The sequence below is a fragment of the Lactuca sativa genome, chromosome 5 (genome assembly GCF_002870075.4).
Source record: "Lactuca sativa cultivar Salinas chromosome 5, Lsat_Salinas_v11, whole genome shotgun sequence".
Taxonomy (NCBI): domain Eukaryota; kingdom Viridiplantae; phylum Streptophyta; class Magnoliopsida; order Asterales; family Asteraceae; genus Lactuca; species Lactuca sativa.
Genome location: NC_056627.2, coordinates 315,928,165 through 315,953,083, shown reverse-complemented (window position 1 = coordinate 315,953,083; position 24,919 = coordinate 315,928,165). Strand labels below are relative to the sequence as shown.

Sequence of the window (24,919 nt, the reverse complement as noted above, 5' to 3'; positions counted from 1 at the left end):
GGTTGGGTCGGTGTATTCGCGCTTAAAATAACCTTCTTCACTCGTCCCTCTGGCTTCTCTACAAACACCATAGATACATGTTTCTTTGAAGAAGAGGGTTTTATTTGGAGGTTCTTTTTCTTCTATCGACACCACCGTTTCCTCTTTCTTTCATTCCCCGACGTTCAACAATCCTCTGCGTTTCCCTCTTCCTCTGTTAGGTAACGTTCTTGATTTTTTTTTGTGTATTTTATTGATTTCGTTTTGTTTTTGTTAGGTATTTTGAATTAGGCTAACATCTTCAGGCCTCCCTTCATCACTGTGATGGATTCATCGGGCTATTGGGTTGTACCTTTATTCTTTGTAGTTGTAGTATGACGTCTGGTCCGATGTCAGTTTGGTTCACCATCATCATCGATCAAGAAAACGAGCACATGTCTTTCTCCTCTGATTTCTAGGCTGTGAGTTTAATTGTCTCTTTTCTCCTCCGATTTCTGGTTTTCTTTTTTCTTTCTATTTCTCGTCCATTTATTTTTTGTTTTGTTGGTTTTTTGAAGCAGGCCACCTAATAGAAAGCACCCATCAAATGAAGATGATTGGTCCAACAATAGTTAAGTTTAAATAGTCTTGAAACCCAAAAAAGTACTGTTTAGTTGTAGATTCTTCTTCTGTGCACTTTAGGTGTTTGATGAAATGTCTTAATGTTATTGGATTAAATTATTGAGCTATTAGAGATTCAATCAGGGAAAGAAAATTTATTGTTTGTAGTTTTAACTCAATTAGAAATAGAAGTGTATTTGGTTCTAACTAAGAGTTGCCTATAATTAATATAGGTTAGGCTGAAGTGTTAAATTTCCATATTTGAAACAGATTTTGATTGTCATTGCTACAAAAATATATGGACTTATGTTTGTAATTTTCTTACTGCAGGATTTTTAGAGATTGAAAATTGATTTTTTGGGGGCATAAGGAAAGTAAGCTTGAATCTTAATCAAATGAGGAATACTTCCAAGAGGTGTTGTGATTTTTTTAACAATTTATATGCTGAGTTTTTTGTTTCAAGGCTACTACAAAGATACGTTTTTAGTTCCATTGAATCTCAAATAAGGGTGTTGGGTGATTTCCGTCTTCTATCCACTGAATTACAAAAGATATGAGTCTGTAACTTTGTTTGTTTATTTCCAGAAATACCCCTCTGTTCCTAAAAACTTGTGCTTATATATATATATTATCTGCAGGAAATGATGGGATTAACTAACTTCATGTTGAATCAATCAAAAACGATGCTGAATATTGCATAGAAACACCTTCAGTACTTATTTAGTATGCCTGGTAGATCTTTACATCAGGGAAGGAAATGCCTCATGGTGGATTGAAATGTTAAAATCAAGTGGTCAATATAAAGAGGTGCTGATGTATACTTTCGTATCTCTGATGAGGTAATAATCAATCCCTTTTGTGAATAAAAAGTATTATATATGGGATTTTTGTTAAAAAACTTCATTTTTTTTTGTTGGAACCTCTTCATTCAGCTGTGATTATTGTTGTTGTTACTTTTTATTTTAGCCAAACGAATTATGTTAAGAAAGTATGGATTTCATATCATTCTTTCTGGTGGTGATCTGTACAAGAAATGGGATCAGGTATTGCAATTTTTGTTACCTTATCATATATCTTAATACTTTAATAGAAGATAATTTTGTTTTCCAATTAGTACTTAATAGATAATTTTCATTATCGAATATATGAAAATAACCATACATTTCAAATTATTTAAAATGTGGTTTGTGACAGCTCATTCTATGAGGGTGATGATAATCCAAATGTGCATGATATATTGATGACTTGCTCGTTCTACAAATTTGATCTTGGTTATTGCCAGGTAACATGCCAATATTATTATTTATAGAGTAAATTACAATTTTGTCCTTGTGATATTTCAAAAGTTATGGTTTTCATCTAGATATTTCATTTGTTGCACAAGAGGTCGATAAAATTATAGTTTTGTTGCAAGGTTTGTCCCTGGTACTGCTCGTGTTGCAAAATGCCAGTGAAGTCCAAGTGAAATATGACTTTTTTGCCCCCGTCTTTTTCTCCTTCATCCTATATACCTAAAATTCCTCGATCTCTATCTTAAACTCTAATCAAACCAAAATCCAAAAATTAAACTAAAACTAAAACAAAATTCAGATCCAGGGTACCAACAAACTGAAGAAAAAAACAGAAAACCAAAAGGTTGTTAGGTTAGTTTCTTTTTTTTTCTTTTTTTTTTTTTTTTAATTTTTATTTTATTTTATTTATTTTTATCATGATTTAAGATGAAGGAGATTGAGAAGATGAAGATTAGGGCAAAAGAGTCATTTTACTTTAAAACCTTTTTTTTTAATGCCGCCAGAGACGAACCTTGCAGTAAAATATAATCTTTTTCTTTCTCACAGGGCTTGAGTGATCTCTCTCCACTATCATTATTCATCATGAAAGATGAATCACAAGCTTTCTGGTGTTTTGTTTTTCTTCTTTTTTTTTAATGGAAAGATTAGGTCCAAATTTCAACCGTGATCAAGGGCTTTTTGGTCATTTAATAAAAAAAAAGAGTAATGAAATTGAAACCAACCTGCCTTCATAAATGGTTGAAGTCCATCAAATTTGAAATTTTAAGGAATTTGACAGAGTTGAATTCTGTCTGAATTTTCAACCAAATGGCACCATTGAATGAATCTTGAATTCCAATTTCCTTGGAATCCACAATTCCAATTCTTGGCTGCAAATCGATTACTAAAAATAGTATTTCAAGAAAATCCAACAGAAGTGAATTCCGTCCCAATTGTCAACCAAACCCGTCATGAAATGGAATCTCGAATTCCAATTCTGTCGGAACCCACGATTCCATTTCTTAGCTGCAGTTTCTAACATGTATATTATTACTGTTTTGATATGGCAGCTCATTTCACAACTACTTCAAACAAAACAACTGCTTCTGTTTCTACTGGATTCTGATATAATTCAAAAAGGCAAGTAAGTTTACTCTTCTACCCTCACAAACTACACTACTAATTTGACAATTTAGAAAGTTTTTTTTTTTTTGGAAAAAGATGGTATTATGGTGGCTCAGTTGGACTTAATCACATCATGTCAAAATTGTTGTTTGTTTTAGACTTCATGGGGGGACAAAACTTGACATTGTATTTTCATTTGTATTTTATAATCAGTAAGGCTTATTGATGAGTATGATAAATTTATGTATTTTATAATCAGTAAGGCTTATTGATGAGTATGATAAATTTATGTATTTTATAATCAGTAAGGCTTATTATTGATGCTCAATAAGGTGTGTGGTTATTGCATTGAATCTCAAATAAGGGTGCTGGGTGATTACCACTGATTACAAAAAGATCATATGAGTCTATGACCCTGTTTGTGTATTTCCAGAAATACCCATCTGTTCCTAACCTAAAACTTATGTTTATTTATTATCTTCAGGAAATGATGGGATTAACACACTTCATGTTGATCCAATCAAATAAAGATGTTGAATATTGCATGGAAAACACCTTCAGCAGTTATTTAGTAGACCTGTTTTTTTTTTTTTTTTGAAAAAATATATATATATTTGTAATTTATTCATTTCTTTTATTTATTTTGAAAAGTGTTGTTTTATTTAGTGAATTGGGACATCAGGGAAGGGAAATGCCACATGGTGTGTTCTTTGGTGGGTTGAAATGTTAAAAACAAGAGGATGCTGTATCTCTGATGGGGTAATAATCGTTTCCCTTTTGTGAATAAAAATGTTAATATATGAGAATTTTGTTAAAAAAACTTAAATTTTTTGCAGGAACCTGTTCATTCACATCTTATTGTTGTGGTCATTATGTTAAGGAAGTATCGATCAAGGTATTGCAGTTTTTGTTACCAGATCATATCTGAATAATTAAATAGATAATTTTGTTTTACTATTCATTATCGAATATCAATGTTTCTGGAAACAATAGATGAATGATTTATCAATCTTCTTAGAGTAATATTACGTTTTTGGTCCCTGAGTGTTGTGTAGCTGATTTTTTCAAAAATATTCTGTGAACCACAAGTTCCCTTATATTAATTACTATTCTTAGTTCCAATTCCTTTGACAAAATGCATTCATTACTCTGCAACAAGAAAAGGTTTTAGAAACCAAATAAAGCTACATAACATTTTTATGGTGGAGAAAAGGAAAAGAAGATGCTTCTGTGAATCAAAGTTAACCTTAACACTATAAAACACTTGATGCTTTTTATGTTTTTATTTAGCTTTTCTGTGTTAATGTTTAAAGGTACATTATTGAATCTCAAAAAAGGGTGTTGGGTGATTATGCCTTCATGTTATGAAATTATGAACTTGCTTTATCAAATTGCCACTGATTACAACCTGACAAAGCATGGAAACAATATGTAAGTGAACAGGTAGCTCTATGACCCTGTTTGTGTATTTCCTGAAATACCCCTCTGTTCCTAAAACCTGTGCTTTATTTTTTATCTTCAGGAATTGATGTGCTTTTTTATCAAAAAAAAAATGTTGAATATTGCATGAAAACGCCATCAGAACTTATTTGGTACACCTGGTACAAATTATATTTGTTATTTAGTCAATTCTTTTTATTGAACAGCATTTTAATTGTTCCATGATTGTTTTTTTTTTTTTTTATCAACTCTAGATTTCATATTCATATACACATATTCTTACATTGACTTTATTTAGAAGCCCACATCTTGTATCTTTATGTTGTACCTATTTTTAATATGTTCCATGGCTCATCAAATAGTTTGCCTCATGGATAATTTGACAATTCATTTTTGATGGAAAATGTCCTATTCCTCCAAAGTACTATTTTAGCGTATGTTGTTTTAGATTGTTTATTATAGTAGTAAGATAATATACCATAAAAGCAGTACCATTTTCTGATATTACATTCTTTTGTGCTATAATTTGATCTTGTTTAATTGATATTAAACATCTCTGAAATTTTCATGTGCCATAAGGGGAAATTTATTTCTAATTCTATTCCCTCCTCTTTACTTCTGAAATTTATTTCTCATTCTTGATACAGTTAAACAACATGTTCTTATTGCTACAGTTTATCCTTCTCAGAAGGACCATGAAGCCTTTGATCATCCTGTTACATGTAAGTTTTTAAAGTCCATTGTTTCTCATTTTCACATTAAAATTACATGGTTTTGTTTATGTAAGTACATTTCCTGTGATACAATCTGTTTTTTAATTTTTTTTTATCAAGTAAAACTTGAATGACATGGAGTTTTTCATAAAGTACAGTTTTCTGGAAAAATAACAATTCTATATAACCATCCGTAAATATAAACTTTTTCTCAGTTTCAACAGTTATAGCATTGCACTTTCATCTTTTTTTTTGTTATTAGAGCATTATGCTTTAAAAAATTTACACAATATTAAAATTGTACTTTTTTTCTTATTGTGACATTATAGTTTGAATAATCTACCCATTAATTTATAGCATCGAACTTTCAATTTTTTTTTCTTTTTAGGACATTATACTCCAAAAAGATTTACCTAATTAAGCAGTGAAATGGCTTTGTATTTGTATGACATTTTCTAAAACTGCCATACTTCTATGAAGAGGAGAATTTTTCTATTTGGGGACACCTGGCATGCTCCTTTGGCATGCCTCTTTTAGAAGTTGTATACTCATTTCTGTTATGTTTCTCCATGTTTCAAAGTTTTTGCTCAGATTCTTGCATGTTTTGTAAATTTTGGGTTTTAATTTTTCCTTTTTTTTTTCTTGATATATTACATCTGATGGGTTTGATATTTAGCATGCAAATAACCCTATTTTTTTTTTTTAATAAGTGCTGCCTAGATAACGGCGTCTTATATTTACTGGATTTGTGTCTATATCTATGATTGACTTGATAAAAAAAATGCTTTCTTTTAGCAAAGAATTCAATCTATTTTTTATGTTAAAAAGTTCACTTAATTAAAAAGTTATTAATGTCAAATTTATAATTAAGTGATGCTTTCTTGTCTATATCAGTGGCCTTTCTCTTGCTCTTCCATGAAACCCCCTTCCCCCTATGTACATATGTAATTATTGTGGTCCGGTTGTTAAAATTTGCATGCTGTTCTTTTTACTCAATGAAATTTATATAATATGGATACAATAATAGAGATTATAAGTATTAACAGATAGTAGTCTTGCTACAGTTAAACAGCATGCATGTTCTTATTGTCACAGGTTGGTGGTTTAGGTCCAAAAGGGAATCTTTGGTCCTTATTTCAAGGTTTCATAATGTTTTCGGTACCTGGGTAGATGTTAAATTAATAATGAAAATGACCATTTTGTCCCTGTCATCTTCATCCCTTTCATTTCCATTTTCATCAAAATTTCTCTCCTAGATCCTTAGAAATAATCATCATATATGTTGAAGGAGCCAAATTAAACCCTAACTCCCTAAAAAACATAATAATCTTTTTGAAAATACTATACTCATTTCATGGTGTGTAATGTGTTTGGTCTCAACTTCAAACAGCCTATATGTTAAATTTATGAAAAAGACCATTTTGCCAATGTCTTTTTCATCTCTTCCATTTCCATGTTAAAATTCACCACTTGTCTTCAAAAATTAGCTGTCTTTATGTTTAAGGAGCATAATAACTTTAACAACACAGATGTTAGATATTCACCACTTCTCTTAAAAAATTATCTATCTTTTGCATGATATATTATTGTTCACTTAATTGTTCTACAACTTTCATCTTGGTTATTGCTACTATTATTATTATTTATAGAGTAAATTACAGTTTCGTCCTTGTGATATTTCAAAATTTATGGTTTTCATCTAGATATTTCTTTTGTTGCACAAGTGGTTGATAAAGTGTAGTTTTGTTGCAAGGTTTTTCCCTGGAACTAATGCTGTTACAAAATGTCTGTGAAGTTCAATTGAAATGACTATTTTGTCCCCATATTTTTCTCCTTCATCCTCTAAACCTAAAAATTCCTCAATCTCCATCTGAAAATCCAATCAAACCAAAACCCAAATATTAAAACTAAAACTAAAACAAAATTAAGATCCAGGGTACCAACAAATTGGGAAAAAAAGACCATGGATCTTGATTTTGTTTTAATTTTTTTGGGTTTTGATTGAATTTAGTTAGGTTTTTATGATTTACGATGAAGGAGATTGAGAAGATGAAGATAAGGGTAAAAAGTCATTTTACTTAAAACTAATCTGTCATTTTATTTAAACATTTTTTTTACACCATTAGTGCCAGGGTCGATCATTGCAAAAAAACTCATTTTGATTGCTAATTATTTGTGTTTTTTTTTGTTATACTCAATATTTTGCTAATATTTGTAAGAAACAATTTTTTTTTCACAGGGTTTGAGTGATCTCTCTTCAATATCATTATTCATCATGAAAGAGGAATCACAAGTTTTCTAGTGTTTTTTTTTTTTTTTTTTTTTTTTTTTAAGGAAAGATTAGGTCCAAATTTCAACCGTGATGGAGGGTATTTTGGTCATTTAATAAAAAAAAGAGTAATGAAATTGAAACCACCTGCCCTCATGAATGGTTGAAAAGGAATTTGACAGGGTTAATTTTCAACCAATTCTTGGCTGTGAAGCGATTACTAAAAATGGAATTTCAAGAAAATCGACCAGAACTAAATTCCGTCCCAATCATCAACCAAACATGTCATGAAATGGAATCTCGAATTCCAACTCTGTCGGAATCCGCGATTCCATTTCTTAGCTGTGGTTTCGAACATGTCTATTATTGTTTTGATATGGCTGCTCATTGCACTACGACTTCAAACAAAACGATGGATCTTCTGTTTCCAGTGGATTCTGATACAATTAAGTAAATTTACTCTTCTACCCTCACAAACTACACTACACTACTAATGTGACAATTTAGAGAGTTTTTTGGGAAAAAGATGGATGAGAAGAATCCTCAATATATATTATACGTAATACACAAGCTAGTTATCAGCCTAAATTACATGTGCTTATTTATTATCTTCACTTCAGGAAATGATGAGCCATTTTTATTAAAAAAAAATGGTGAATAAAGCAGTTATTGCTATCTGTGTATCAGAAGGTGGATTGAAGTTACCTAATTTTCCCTTATACATACATACATACATACATGTTCATATCAGTTTATCTTTCTTCTTTGTTAAACATACTGAGATTCTTCAGTTGCCAAAGCAGACAGATTAAGGAGAAGCACATCAAAATGGTAAATTCTTTTGGTAGCAATTAACAATTTTAAACAGTACAAAATTCAATTTTAAACAGATCAAACACCCTCACTGGGTTTCTTTCTCTTTTTCTCCTCCATTTATCTTTTGTTTTGTTGGGTTTTTGAATTAGATCACCTACTCTGCACTTTAGGTGTCTGATGAAATTTCTTAATTAAGTTAAAGAGTTGTTTTGCAGGTGAAAATGTTGTTGGATTGAATTATGTAGACAAAAGTAAATAATCACAAACCAAACCAAACCAAATTAAAACTTTTTGAGCCATTAAAGATTCAATTAGGGAAAGATAATTTGTTATTTGTAATTTTACTCAATTAGAAACAGAAGTGTGTCTTGAATCTTAATCAAACGAAGAGGTGTTGTGATTTCTTTGTGGGCCTGTTTGTGTCATCGCCTCTCTTCTTATTTCTGAGATTCCAAGAATAAAGAACACAAAGTCTTTGTTACGTTAGAATGTTTTTTTTTTTTTTTTTTTTTTTTTTTTTTTTTTTTTTTGTATTTGTAATGTTCTCTGTTTCTAAATCTCATTGTGTTATTCATGTTGCAGGAGTTGTATTTATCAAAAGATTTAGATGTTTCTGAGAAATGTTTTTATTTATTTATTTTCAAGTAGGTGACAAATGAGTGGTTAAAACAGGTTATTACTGATGCATAGAGCCATTGCGTATAGAAACTATACCCATCGGTATGTTTTTCAGCTAATTATACACCTAGTGAAAGTTGCACACAGTTGTAAGAGTTAAAATTTTTATCATTTTAAAGCCATTCATTTATTTCCCCTTGCAGCTTCTCATAAGATACAATTTGGTTTTGTATCTTATTTTATAGTGTGTCTTACAAGTTCAATTGTATACTATATATGTGTGTGTGTGTGTGTGAAGTTCATAATTGCATGTGATACAGAGCAAGTGAATCACTCTTCTGCACAAGCCATATTTTGTGTGCCACAGACATTACATATTATAAGTTTCCCCAGTTGATATTTATAAATGGTTAAAGTTGCTGATGACTTTGACATTGAGCTTTTTGTCAGAGATTCCTTCTGATACTGGTATTATGGTTAATCATTTTCTTATCAATTGCACTGATAAGAAGATTCTTTATTGAAATCATATGGTTAATCATTTTCTTATTAGGACATTCTGCTTTGAAAATTCTACCCAATTATATATAGCACTGTACTTCCATTTATTTCTTATTGCAACATAACATACTTTGAAAAATCTGCCCATTTATAGATAGCATCACACTTTCAATTTGTGTTCCAAGGCTACTACAAATTTACACTTTTAGTTCCATTGAATCTCAAATATTATAAGGGAGTTGGTTATTGATTCCAGCCTTCTTCTATCCACTGGTTACAAAAGATTATATGAGCCTACGACCCTGTTTGTGTAATTCCAGAAATACCCCTCTGTTCCTAAAACTTGTGCTTATTTATATCATCTTCAGGAAATGATGGGATTAACATACTTGATGTCGAATCAATCAAAAAAAGATGTGCTTTTATTCAGTGAATTGGGACATTAGGGAAGGAAATGTTAAAAACAAGTGGTCAATATAAAGAGAGGGTGTTTGTGTGTACTTTCTTATCTCTGATGAGGTAATAATCAATTCTTGTTTGTGAATAAAAATATTATATATGAGAACTTTGTTTGTTTAAAAACTTCAATTTTTTTGCAGGACCTCTTCATTCAGCTGTGGTGCTTGAACAGACATCTTATTGCTGTTACCTTTTTTTTTAGCCAAACGAATTATGTTAAGAAAGTAAGGATTTCATCTCATTCTTTCTGGTGGTGATCTGTACAAGAAACGGGATCAGGTATTGCAATTTTTTTTTTACCTTATCATCATATATCTTATTACTTTAATAGAAGATAATTTTGTTTTCCAATTAGTAACAATTTTCATTATCGAATATCAGTGGTTCTGTAACAATAATATATGAATGATTGATTTATCAATCTTTTTAGAGTAATATTACATTTATTATTTTTCCTATAAAGTCACTGTACTTAGAAAAACTAATTGCAGAATTATCATATCTAAGGATTTCATGGTTTCATAAACACCTATATGTTAAATTTATGAAAATAACCATTTTGTCCCTGTCATCTTAATCTCTTTCATTTCCATGAAATTTCAACAAAAAACTAAACCTTAAGTCCCTAAAAATAGAATCTTTTTAAAAATGTGGTACTCATTTCATTGTGTGATAATGTGTATTGTTTGGTCTTTGGGTCTCAACTTCAAACAGCCCATATGTTAAATTTATGAAAATGACCATTTTGCCTATGTCTTCTTCATCTCTTCCATTTCCGTGTTCAAGGAGCATAATTTAACCTCAACAAAGAAATCAATTCTCTTAAAAAATTATCTGTCATAAATGTTTAAGGAGCATAACTATACCCTAACCCCCGAAAAGATTCTCTAAAAATTAAATAAACTACATTACAGGTTGAAGTATACATATGCTGCTATTATGGATACAGAACAAAGTATATTGCTTTTATCAGTAAAGAAATTTAAGTATGTTGCTGTTATGGGTAGAAAATATAAGTTCATTGCTATTATGGTTAAAAAAAAAATTAAAAGAACATTCCTATTATTGATAAAAAGTATAAGTATGCTGCTATTATGGATAAAGAATAAAGTACATTGCTTCTATTGGTAAAAAAATGGAAGTACGTTGTTATGTGTAAAAATTAAGAGAAAAATAAATTAAATAATGTTATTTATGTTATACAGTGGTCAAGCTTTTTGGATTATGAAGGCTGAGTCATGGATCCAGACGCTTTAAAACAGAGAATATTCTATAGGGGCAAAAAGAGGTTTTTATATTTTGTTGAAATTTACACATCGACCCTTTTGGCTAATTTTAACTAAATCTGTTCATGACATGTAATTCCAGGTTTATGCATTCTTAGTGGGATCTTATTCATACCATTCAACAGTATGTTGTCTCAGTTAAAAACATTAGAGTACATGACTATCAAAAACCAATTGCAGGTAAATGACTATTGTGCCCTCCAAGTTCTATCACCCAAATATTATATTTATTGCGATTTATAAAAAGGTTTACAGAAATTAGAGAAAGGAAGGGTTTGATTGAGAAAGATGTGGTATGAAAATAACCATACAGTTCAGATGTGGTTTTTTTTTTTTTTTTTTTTTTTTATTTAAGTATTTTATTTTTGTTTTTAAGGTAATGATATATTGTTGACTTACTCATTCTACAACTTTGATCTTGGTTATTGACAGGTAACATGCCACTATTATTATTTATAGAGTAAATTACAATTTCGTCCTTGTGATATTTCAAAACTTATGGTTTTCATCTAAGATATTTCATTTGCTGTACAATTGGTCAGTAAAGTATAGTTTTGTTGAAAGTTTTCTCCATGGTGGAACTGTTGGTGTTGCAAAATGTTTGTGAAATCCAAGTGAAATATGACTATTTTGTCCCTCTCTTTTTTTATCCTTCATCCTGTAAACCTAAAATTCCTCAACTTTAATCTTAAACTCTAATCAAACCAATACCCAACAATTAAGCTAAAACTAAAACAAAATTAAGATCCAAGGTACCAACAAATTTATTTAAAAAAACCATGAACAGTAAACTAAAAAGATTAAAGATTGTTAGGTTAGAATTATTTTTATTTTATACTTTTGGATCTTGATTCTTCTTTAATTTTTGGGTGTTGATTGAATTTGGTTTGATTTTTATGATTTAAGATGAAGGAGATTTAGAAGATGAAGATAAGGGCAAAAAAAGTCATTTTACTTTATCTAATTAGTCATTTTACTTTGTGTTATTTATTTATTTATTTATTATACACACAATATTTTGCTAATAATTGAAATAAAGAATTTTTATCTCACAAAACATGAGTGATCTCTCTCTCTCTCTCTCTCTCTCTCTCCATTATTATTCATCTTGAAAAATGATTCATAAGCTTTCAGGTGTTTTATTGGAATGATTAGGTCCAAATTTCAACCGTGATCAAAAAGGCATGCACTCTCAACTCTTTCTTTGCGCTATAAAATGTCCTCCCTCTATCTCAATATATAACAAGGGTATTTTGGTCTTTTAATAAAGAGGGAGGAATGAATCAAAACTGGCATTCCTTCTGCCTGCCCCTATAAATAAATGGTTCAAGCCCATCAAATATGAAATACCAAGGAATTTCACAAAGTTGCATTCCGTCCGAATTTTCAACCAAAGGCACCATTCAATGGAATCTCGAATTCCAATCCCACCGGTATCCACAATTCCAGTTCCTAGCTGTGATTATCAAACATGGAATTTCAAGAAATCCAACATAAGTGTGTTCCATCCAAATTGTCAACCAAACACGTCAAGAAATGGAATCTCGAATTCCAACTCTGCCAGAATCCGCAATTCCGTTTCTTAGCTGTGGTTTCTAACATGTCTATTATTGTTTTGATAGGGCAGCTGGTGGAACTACTCAACAGCCCATTACACAACTGCTTTCTGTTTCTGTTGGATTCTGATCCAACTCAAAAGGCAAGTAAATTTACTCTTCTACCCTCGCTAATTAAAAAGTATCACATGGTTTCAGGGTATTTGAATACGATAAAACATTAAGGTTATGGGAGGTGTTACGGACAAGGTAATAAACCAAACTGTACTTTGCTGATTACTAAATATACATGTAAAATGTCTAATAAGGTAACAATAATAAAAAAATCCTTTCCATATTGGCCTCATAAGTTTGTATGTTGCAACTGAATGCTATTTAGATGCAAAGGTATATAACCTTCTATTAAAACATTATACTTTCATAATCAAATCTATTAAGACACTGTAATTTTATTATTTTTCCTAGTCACTCTACTTCCACAAACTAAACATGTTTGTTTTTGGTTACTAGTTATAGCATTATAGCTTTAATTTTTTTTTTTTTTTATCAAGACTTTATTTTGAAAATCTGAACTTGCTTGATTTTGGTAAACATATATAGCATTTTATATTCAAAATCTAACATAATTAAATGTTGTAATTTGTATTTCCTTTTCTTATTAAGACAACAAACTTTGCAAATTTTTTACCTTTGAACTTTTTCTTATTAAAACTTTACACTTGGAAAATCTAATATTATTAGACATTATACTTTTTTTCCTACATAGATAATGTACTTTGGAAATCTAGACAACTACAACATAGTACTTTTAATCTGGCCTATTAAGATATTTTCTTCTATTTTTTTTTCCTATTAAGAAAATGTTTTTTAAAATCTAACCTATATATATACACACACACACACGAAAACACAAATGATTTGTGAAAACGAAAACAACCATTAAGGATGAGACGCATGTATATTTGAAATAAAAATAAATGTTGTATTAAGATAATTTAAAAATATACTCGGAAGGGTAAATTTGGAATTTGCATTAACCGCATTAAAACTTTACACTGACTTTTATACTTTGAAAATCTAACATATTTAGACATTTTACTTTTATTTTTTCCCTACTTAGACACTATACTTGAAAAATCTAGACAATTATAACATTGTATTTTGAATGTGTAGACAATTGTAAAATATAGCTATAAAGATTTTTTTTTCTTATAATCTTTTACTATTAAGCCATTGTACTTTGAAAATCTAAGCATCTATGATTTATGTTCCCATCACTAACATTATACTTTCAATTTTCTTTCATATTTCTGTATATCTTTTTTCATATTAAGACAATGTGCTTTATCTTAAATATTACTATTTAAATTATAGTGTTATACTGCTAATATCTAACATATTAAGACTCATTTAATATTTCTTTAAAAATCTCACCTATTAAGACTTTGTAACTTTAAAAACTTCTACCATTCAACCTTTTTCTTATTAAAGCAATACACTTTGAAAATCTAATATTATTAGGACAACATTTTATTTTTGAAATATAACATATTTAAATGTTATCTTTTAACTTTTTTTTTTCTTATTAGGATAATACATTTTGAAAACATTGTACCTTTCAAGTTTTTTCTTGTTAAGACTAACCTCTTTGAAAATCTAAGATATACTTTTATGAACAGGTTTGCCACATGAATAAGGAAAGTCAAAGATGGAGTTCTAATGTTTGTCCAACAGTGATAAGGAAAATGAATCGCTTTGGAAAGAATATGAGGTATATTACTAATTTTATGCATTCTAACAATTATATTAATCATAACAAAGATTGTTACTAGCTGTCTAAATTATTGTAGATTTTTGGTTGATTTTTCATTGCCAAGGAAATGTGTTTGAAGCTAGATGAGGATGTGAAAATTACAATTATTGGAATTAATTTCATCCATCAAACACCTTATGTATATATTAATTAATACTTTTCTAAAGATAAATATCTTGAATGTTACTCTTCAAACATACTCGAAACAATCTTTGGCCCCAAACTCATTACATTAAGCCATTGCCCCCCATTGGCAATGAGGATGGTGGTTCTTCTTCGTCTGCAAACCTAGTCACTTTGGAGTAGTCGGTTAGGTAGAAAGGGGGTGTAGTGGGGATGATATAGGTTGCCACTTTTGTCAACATGTTTTGGCATTTTTTTTACATGTACATTAATTAGTACACCCGTTGATTGCAGCATACTTCCACTTGTTCTTTTGTTACCATTTTAGGATGCCTTTTTTGTGAATTGTTTAGGCATTTTAGTACAAATGGATGGCTGCTACATATTGGTATTATGGAATTTAACTATATGTAATGGTTACACCCCTTCTTATTATGTACTTTTAAAAAAATTACAAATACCATTTTCTGCAATTATATTTCAAAGAGTACAATATAGGTGTACTATTTTGTGCAATCTGCTTTTAAGATGTACCGTTTAGAATAATTAAAACACCATTTTCTGCAATGTACTTTTAAAATCAATCAAATACTATCCAAACACCATTTTATGCAAAATGATTTTAAAACCATTTTATGCAATGTACTTATAAAATCAGTGATCCGCAGGGTCGCTGGAGCTGGCGCTGAAACTGTCAACTGGGGGCAATTGGCCTTCTTGTGGCCCCTCTGGTTGCAGTGGAAACACAACAACTCAGACGTCTGGATAACTGCTGCCGGAGCAGTGCAATCCCTGCTATAGTGTCCAGGCTTGCCGCACTTGTAGCAGCCTAATGATCCCAACCTGCATGCCCCCTCGTGCGTCTTGCCGCATTTCCTGCAGCGTCCCCGTTCCTGTTGCCGCATTTCCTGACTGACCCTCTCCTGCCTTCCGTTTCCGGATGTGCTCCAAGTCTATCTCCCTCTCCCTTGCCCTGGCAATCATAGAGTCCAAGGTGAGGCAAGCTGAAAAACTAACGTGCTCCCGGATATCAGCCCGGAGCATGTCGTGATAGCGGGTCCTCCTCATCGCCTGCATACTGGGGCACCAGCAGTGCCCTCTCCCGGAACTTGGCGGTGATCTCCGCCACATTCTCTGTCGTCTGTCTCATGTCCAAAAACTCCCTGGCCAGCTGCTGAAGCTCGACAGTCGGCGCAAACTCCGCCCTGAACCTGGTCACAAAATCCGACCAGGTCATAGTCTCGATAGCTGAGGCTCCCAACGAGTCACCCACTGCCTCCCAACAATCTCAAGCTCGGTCCCGTAAACATCCTGTTGCATACCACACCTTCGACCCGAGGGGCAGAAGCTAGTCAACTGTGCAGACTCGATGTCTGCAATCCATCGCCTAGCAGCAATGGGGTCTTTCACCCCGTGGAAATCCGGTGCACCACTGCCCCTGAAGTCCTTAAAGGACAGCGTGCGAGGCCCCGACTGGCCAGATGCCATGTCGCTCCTGAACGCCCTAAAGTGATCCTCCATCAACTCGATGATCCTCTCCTTGATCGACCCAAAGATGATGGGGGTCGACTCAAGGATGCCTCTGGTAATCTCTCTGACGCGATGAACTCGCGTAGTCCCTCATCGACTGGCTCGGAACCTGATCCCGAACCTGACCCCTCTCCTAAACCGCCATCTATCGGCCTCGAACGTAGTACCACCATTCTGTAATACAGGAATAATAACTGTTAGTGATACTAATACTTCTTGAGGGATCACATCTACCACAAGTTCCCTGGTCTCATCTTGGCCTCCCTTGGCTCGGGTACGGATCCTCTGCTTTCAGTAGTACGGGCCCATACTACCTTCAACATCTATCCGTATCTTCTCGAAGAACTGCCTCGACTCCACCAGATCCCTTCCACTACGGCTGATCACTACTATACTCATCCTAGGCTTGCCCTAGAGAAATCTCAGGCTCCACCCTACCAGGTCCTCAGCTGCTGAAGGCCTCTTAGTAGTGCCAATTGACCATTACCTGAATACCATCACATGTGGTGAGACTCGGATAATCCTTCGAGTAACAGGTTCATCCCTACAACGGTTAGACTCAAACGAGAGCTGTGTAATAGGGCCAAATCCAACACTCTAAGATTATTCAACCTTGATCACATGTGACGTGACGTATTCACCTAATGGCTAACTCCCACCACTCAGAGTCCCACAAAGCACAAAGCAACCATCATTCGAGCTAAGGGAACAATTTCAAGCAAATCTGCTCTCATAGAGAAGAACTAATCTAGCATACAGAGCTAAACTCATAGTATCAGGCATAACCTAACAGGCTATCCTATTGCTGTCTACTCGACTCTATCATGCAATTTTTTTTTATACAGCTAAAACACATAAAGCAGGCACATAAGGCATCGTTCCTAGATCCTTAGTCATATTCTAGCATTCTGTTCTACAAAAGCTGATAAATATAACATAAACTTGTATGGGTACTTTGGGGAATACTTACTTGAGCTCGGCCGGTCGCGCACATCACACACTTCGTTCTTTCTCAAAACTATTTTCTCATTTTTTTTTGAAAACATTTTCCTTTAGAAAATCTTTCAATCCCTCGATTTGAGTTCAGACACCCCCCGAAGGTGTGTCCGAATCCCTCAAACCAAGGCTCTGATACCAACTTGTAACGACCCAATTTTCACGTCCAAAAATTTTGTTTATAAATCATTACTTGGAAATCATTAATAATTAAAACATTGTATAATTAAACCATTTTACATTGAAAACCAAATTGAAATCCACAACATTTAAACAACCAAAATATCAGAGTATCAATCCTAGAATAAACTCATAACTGCGGAAACAAAAGTGTGTGATATGCTGCTACCGAGCCTGCTCCTTCCCCTTGGCTGAAGAGGTACCTGAAACAACAACTAAAAAACGTAAGCACAAAGTTTAGTGAGTTCCCCCACTGTACCACATACCATAATAATCACATAACATACATTTATCGTCAGGCATATCTGGGTGCTCGACCTACCCCTTCGGTCCTTTGGACCGGATGTTGCCTAGCATACCTGGGTGCTGGCCTCCCCTTCGGTCCTCTCGACCGGATACTGGAGACTACTTCTCCCCTCTACTACTACCACATAACATGTACCACAGTATCAGAATCTATCTAGCATGGCTGGGTATAACTACCCCTTCGGCCCTATTGACCGGATGTCTTGGGACTATCTCCCCTACTACCACTAACACATAGCATCACATCATACTAGCACATAAGCATGGAACAGGTAGTAGTAACCCTAGATGAATATCACGGAGACAATCATCCACATACAACTCCTACTGGTGGGCCGACATTGTGGCCGTAGACCCACTGCTACTGGAAGGTAACTCACCCCGAAGTAGCTGCTGGTCTGGTCGGGAACTGACTGCCTACTGCTGCTGCTGCTCCGGAAATCCTCCGGCTGCAACTCCCACAACATACTCAATCAATCACTGCTAACTGTCCTTTGGGTAAAATGACCATTTTACCCCTGATCATGTCATAAGTCAAAGTCAGAGTCAACTTTTAGTTGACCCGACTCGCCGAGTTGGCTCTCCAACTCGCCGAGTCCCTATCCAATCGATTGCCCTGGATCTCGTCCCTACTCGTCGAGTTAGACGTTGACTCGACGAGTTCTCCTTCTAAATTGAGGTTCAAGTCCTTCATCTTACTCGCCGAGTTGTATGAACAACTCGCCGAGTTCATCTTCATCCGAAGAACACATATGCTGCGACTCGCCGAGTTGTATGAACAACTCGCCGAGTTTGTTCTTGATCTAAGGAGATTGCCTTGAACTCGCCGAGTCAGGGCATTGACTCGTCGAGTTCCTCCATGGATGAGTTTGGCTTCCAACTCACTGAGTCACACCCCGTGACTCACTACTCCCACTCAAACAACGAAAAGGGGACAAACTCGGAGACTCGCAAGCAGACTCGCCGAGTCAGATGAACGACTCGCCGAGTTGTTACCATGCAATCACTATATGCTGGATTCTGCTTGAATCCAGCTTATGCTATCCACAGAACTGGGTTCCTAGAGCATGAATAACACGTAAAGTTTTAGGGTTCAAAATGCACCAAATGAGTAGATCTAGGGTCTTTATGTAATATGGGTCCGTAAAGGCAGTAGATCTGAGCTCTTGGAGCTCAACCATGCCTAGATCTAGAGGCCAATCAGCTTATTACAAATTATATTGCACATGCAAGCTTGGGGAAGGGCTCAAGAAGGACTTTAATGGAGTAACAAGCATAGAAACAGAGGGAAAACGAGTTATGCCTCCAAGAAATTACTGAGAGAACACAAAGATGCTTGACTTCCTTCCCTTCCTCTTGATCTACTCCTCCTCCTTCTCAAAATCTTCAAGAAAACACACAAAAGGCCTCAAACTCACAAGAACAAGGGGTTAGAACGTATGGAGAGCTCCTGAGGGTGAAGGGGGCTGGCTTAGGGCGGAAATGAGGGCTTAAATAGGGTGCAAACCCCTGAAACTTAGGGTTTCATCAAACAGCGGTGACTCGCCGAGTCCAGGATATGGACTCGCCGAGTCGCCAACTTAAACATGTCCCGGGTCCCGTCTCTACTCGGCGAGTCGGACCTATGACTCGCCGAGTCCAAGGCTAAAAATGGAAATTACTCAAATAAGATTTACGTACCAGGAACCAGGTGCTACATATAGAACAAACAGGTAAAATTTATATTTATTAAATTATATTATAGAATTAGGGATACATTTTACAATTATTTTCAGGTACAATATGATATTTGTTCCTTTCACTGCAATAAACAATCATGAAAAGACAATCAATGTTGGAGTAGGACTAATATCAGATGAAACAATTGAATCATACTCTTGGTTATTAGAAGCTTTTTTGTCATCACATAAGAAGAAACCAACAATGATTCTGTCAGACATAGATGTAGCATTATCTTCTTCAATAGGAAAGGTGTTTCAAGGATGTACTCACAGATTATGTATGTGGCACATAATGTCAAAAATGCCATCAAAGGTAACAAAAAATTTAATTTATTGAATTAAAAATAGCTTATGAAAATATATTAATAAAATCAAATTTAACTTGACAGATTGACGCTGATTTAGTTTCAAATTCAGATTTCAAGAAACGCATAAATCAACTAGTTTGGAATATGAATATTGAACCATCAGAATTTGAGAACAAATGGGATTTGATGTTGAATGAATTTCATTTGAAGGATAATAAATGGTTGGCTGATATGTTCAACAAGAGAGAAAAATGGATTCCCTCATATTTCAGAGATATACCAATGTCTTTTTCCTTCAACATCTTCTCTGCAACTCTTTTGAGCATGTCTTTTGACAAATGGACAATTTCTAGAATCATGTTGAACCAACGTATTGCAAAATTTACACAACCTCATTTGTGTGTTATACATCTTATTTTGATGAAAAATATACATTATATTGAAATATATATTATTAGTTATAACTTACACATAAATATATATGCCACTAATCTTCCGAAATATATGTTAAGACTATTTCAAATCATCAACTACATATTCAGAATCATTTTACTTAAAAATATTAAATCTAATGCGATTGAAAAATATAATATTAGTTATAACTTACACATGTATATATATGCAACTAATCTTCTGAAATATATAATATTTTATTACCTAGTAAAATCTTTCATTTATTACTTAAATCTATTCAGAATTAACAATTATAAAAAATATAAATATTCATAAATGCAGAAGTCAAATCGACTTAATTACAATAAATACAAACAATCCTTTCATATAAAAAGCTTTTCATCTAATAGTAACTTTATATTTTATATTTAAAAAAATGAAAAAAAAAATAATTACTAAAAATATAATGTAAAAACTATAAATAATAACAAGATTATAATCTCATTATAACATACAAAAAAAATATTTATTTTATTTATATCAAATTAATAAAAGAAGGTAATATATACCGATTTGTTTGATAAAATGCAAAAAAAAATAAATAAATAAATAAAATTAATTCATAAGAAGATAAGGATTATCATCTTCAATGTATAGATACCATGATTACCTAAATCTACAACCGCCATAATAGACTATAATATTTATTGAAGCAAATGATGGCAGAAAATTAATTACCTACTCTACTAACTCCAATTGTTACCGCTATATATTCCTCCTCAACATCACCATAAACTTAAAGAAAAAAAAACTATCCATTGATGGCTTCTGAATCATCGCTTTGGGTAGTTCGGAACTCCTCGGATTATCTTGATCTTTACGACATATATGGTATGTTCTTTATTGTTAAAATCTTATCCTATTAATACTTATATAATCTTCTTTTCAATCTTCATTCAGGGTGGGAAAACAAAAAGTACTTCACAATGATGCTAAACCATGGAGGTAGTTTCCACTACTACCCAAATCGAGATTACATTGGAGGCAACATTGACTATATAGACTTCATCGAGGTTGAAACTTTCTCTGCAGAGGTATTTCATACCATCTTAAGTTCTTTTGGTTATGATGTTGCGACAACATATGCATACTCTTTAGTCTCGTTTGCTCCTTTAGACGTTGGTCTAAACAAGCTTGCTTATTGGAATGATTTCTTGAACTTTGTCAAAAAAGTTAAAATAGATGGGTTTTTTTTTGTGTTCAACAAGTTTATTTGGAGCATAATCAAACCACTGTTACAAACTTCTTCCCAAAAACATTAAACTTTGCAACCAACAGTTATATGTGCACGAAACTCTATTCAATGGTTGCATCAAATCCAAAAATTACTGTTTGGGAGGCTAGGATCATGCTTTTTGACGAATTCAACTTTTGGATAAATGTTGACAAACTCATTGAAGCTTTGGATTACACAAAGTATCAAGTGAATCTTCTGGGTAAGTAGATGAAGTTGCAAGGTGAAAAGGTGGGAATTTGGGTTTTTGGGTTTTTAGATTTAAGGAAATGGTGTTAGTATGAATATTTGGTCATTTATATAATATGTTTATGTGCTCTAACTTCTTTTGGGATGACTGTAATGGGGATTGTAATATATTTATAAATATTATCGATGGTGGTTGTTAGTTTGTTAATATTATATATGATTGTTGATATGTTACTCTGAAAATTGTAGATATGATGGTTTTAAAAATTGTAGATATGATGGTTTTAAATATGTTAATATTATATATGATTGTAAATATGTTAACTTTAAAAAAGATTATACATATACAATCAAAATCAAAAACATAAAAATGTAGCCACACTTTTCATATATTATTATAAACTTATGTTTGTAGAAGTACATTAAATTCAACCTAAACAAAAACAACCAAAAACAAACACACATTTAAAATACTTCATAACAAATTGTTTTACTTACTCATTCATAACCATTACTATGAATACTTCTACATAAACATAGCGACTTGTTGTTTACTTCAACAAACATATATCAAGGACCAAAAGCAGCTAACCTAGCTGCTATATTGATAATGCCTTCATGATACATTACACGGCTGTCATTTGCAGAAAGCTTTTGAGATTCAACAAGAAGTTGTTGAACTTCATTTTTCATTAGATTCACTTCACTCAATAGAATTTTCATAGAATATCTTCTTCGAAGATTTCTAAGTTGCAAAATCTGCTCAACACTTTCCATTTTAAACCCACATTTCCATTGAGCTAAAGGACCACCTTTATAAGTTTCCATATGACGCATCAAAAAAATCCCACAATCATTACTGTTACCTCTTGTTTTCCACGTCATATATTGATCAACAAATTCCATTTCATACATAACTGAAAAAGCCATAAAATGTTTTATGTCTTGAAGATATCTACCAAACATATATTTATGCATTTAAATATAAACAAAAATTCAATATCCATTATAAAAAAAATATAATTCATGAATATAAATAAACATTTAAACAAAAAAATACAAACAAACTTACCAGATTTTGAGTTAGATGTGGGTATGGTTTTTCAGAAGATTTATATAATATGTTGTCCAATATGACAGCTTTGCGGTTTTTAAAATCAAAAACAAACACAAAATAGTGACTGTTTGCACATGCAGGAAAGAACATCTAAATAAAAATAATCAACTTCACAATAAGATACAAACACAAAAGGAATAAATTTTACAAAGAAAAACTAAACTTACCAAATCAATTCCTTTTAAATTTCTTCGTTCTTTAGACTCTCCCAAACAATGAAAAACATTTTCTTTAAAATTCTGGTACACATCATCATATTTACATGCTTCACTATGCATGTATGCAGGATCCTAAATACAAAACAACAATTCAATTAACATCATAATAATATAGAAACAATAACTAACAATTACTATACGTACCAATACTGCTGTCTTGAAGAAGAAACATGAAGGAGTGTCCAAATTCCTAGCTCTCTCATCATAGTTCAACACTTCAACAAAACAATCAATAGTCCCGGAAAAAAGAAATTCTCCCGGACATAAGCTCTCAAACATGTATCTTTCCCCACGTTGTCCATTTATGCTATGAAAAAGATCATCCCTATTAAAATAAAAATAAAATACATTAAATTAAATATTCATTATATATAAAAATATATATACATATACACAAACACATTACGTTCGATTCCCACATAAACTGAATAGCCAATTAGACTTGATATTCTCCTCCTTTGTCAAATTACTATCAATCTCAACAGCTCGTACAACAAATGGAGACCTAAGCACTGGAGGTAACGTTTGACTTCTCTTTGGTCTCGATGAAATCATATCATTCTCAAGTATTTTAACTTTTTCACTTTCATCATGAGATTTAAGTACATTTCCTTTGACTGAAGCAAAACTTATTCCAACAGAAACAAAATTATTACTAACATAACTATCAACACATGCATTCACTTTTGGAGGAGTATACATGTCATCCTCAATTCCTAAATTAAAAGAAGGAATACCCTCAACTACACACTTTTCCTTATGACCACCCTCGCAATCCACAGGCAACTTAGTTTCAATACATCCAGATTTGCCAAACGAATTTGCCAATCCATATTTATTAACACCAACGATGTTGTTAATAGACTGCCCAAAATCTCGAAATTCATCAAACTTATCATCACAACTACTGCTTTTTCCACATGACTCGAAAGTATTCGCATTTATAATTACTATGACGAAAATCTTTATATGCAGAACATAACTCTTTCACCTTCAATCCATAAAACTCTATTATTTTCAAATTTCCATGCTTTTTAAAGGCTTTATCCACTTTCTTAGACATATCTACTAAACACCACTTCATTTCTGAATGAAACTCTTGATAACAAGAAAAAATATAAAAAAGTATAATTAATATCTAAAACTGAAAATTTAAACATAAAATCAAAATACTAAACAAATAAATCATGTTCACGATCAAAATTACACAATTAACATTACTTACTAAAATTGATCCTCTAGAAACTTCATCAACACTTTTCACTGTAGCAGATGGTCTTCCAAAACCTCCATTAGAAATTTCATTTATTTCTCTCACTTTCAACGGCTCTAAAGTCCAATTATTAATTACTGGATATCTTCTAACCATTAACATTTGCCTACATTGAATCCTATCAACATATAGAAACTACAAAAAAAACAAAAATTAATAACAAAATATAAATATTATTAATATTTTAAAAATATTTAATCAAATAACATTAAATGGCATACCGTTAGAAACACACTAGGACCATTGAAGAAAGTCTTAATATCACTTCTGCCCCAAATCAACTTTTCCTCTTTTACACAATTTAATACATATGTACACCAATCAAACTTATCTAACTTATATGATTCAGACAAATACAGTAGAAGCTTCAAATTGCATGCACCTTGTTTGTTACATGATCCAAAACATGTACATACAAGAATAATAAAATTTGCAACAAACACCATATATGCTTCACATCGTTCTATTATCTTGTACACGGTATCATTTGGAGTTATTAAAGACAACGGCTTCTTGAATTGATCTTTCCATATCTCATACCATTCCTCGTTACCTCTTAAATCAACACTATTTAACTGATCAACCCCCATAGGCAAACCTAACACCCTATTAACATCTTCCCTTGTAACCAAAATATTAGAAACCTCAGTTTTAATAACCATCTCTAAAGGATCAAAAGAATCAACAACAAAATAACATAATTTAGCTAGAATACTTTGAGTCTTCATGTCTATCAATGATCCAAACCCCAAACTCCTCACACATTCTTTTTGATTATGATTCATTGAATTCACAACGCCATATATAGAATGAAGAGAAACACAA

General features: G+C 32.5%; 1 protein-coding gene across 16 annotated transcripts; it reads left to right on the top strand.

The window, feature by feature from the left end:
* LOC111904950 (protein FAR-RED ELONGATED HYPOCOTYL 3-like) lies at positions 1–21,694 on the top strand. Of its 16 annotated transcripts, none has more exons than XR_008223276.1 (19): positions 973–994; positions 1,218–1,418; positions 1,546–1,622; positions 1,774–1,861; positions 2,921–3,546; positions 3,642–3,734; positions 3,812–3,870; positions 4,289–4,406; positions 4,498–4,576; positions 5,090–5,137; positions 8,862–8,933; positions 9,701–9,851; positions 9,932–10,070; positions 10,997–11,079; positions 11,160–14,404; positions 15,238–19,293; positions 19,357–19,615; positions 19,692–20,894; positions 20,964–21,694. XR_008223276.1 is itself a non-coding variant. In XM_052763563.1 (7 exons), the coding sequence occupies exons 5-7, from the start codon at positions 19,232–19,234 to the stop codon at positions 20,337–20,339; spliced, it is 969 nt and encodes a 322-aa protein (XP_052619523.1). In that variant the 5' UTR covers positions 7,421–9,851; positions 9,932–10,070; positions 10,997–11,079; positions 11,160–14,404; positions 15,238–19,231; the 3' UTR covers positions 20,340–21,694. The 16 variants fall into 16 exon arrangements, 1 of the variants encoding a protein (XP_052619523.1); XR_008223274.1 differs by having other exon boundaries at positions 5,063–5,137; XR_008223279.1 differs by lacking the exon at positions 8,862–8,933 and having other exon boundaries at positions 4,498–4,567; positions 5,063–5,137.
* Positions 21,695–24,919: the final 3,225 nt, after the last annotated feature.

Excerpts from the sequence above, each read along its gene's own strand:
- LOC111904950 (XM_052763563.1), top strand. The coding sequence starts at position 19,232 with ATGGAAATTACTCAAATAAGATTTACGTACCAGGAACCAGGTGCTACA. Across the intron at positions 19,294-19,356 it reads GCTACATATAGAACAAACAG|GTACAATATGATATTTGTTC; the intron begins GTAAAATTTATA and ends AATTATTTTCAG. Across the intron at positions 19,616-19,691 it reads TGTCAAAAATGCCATCAAAG|ATTGACGCTGATTTAGTTTC; the intron begins GTAACAAAAAAT and ends TTAACTTGACAG.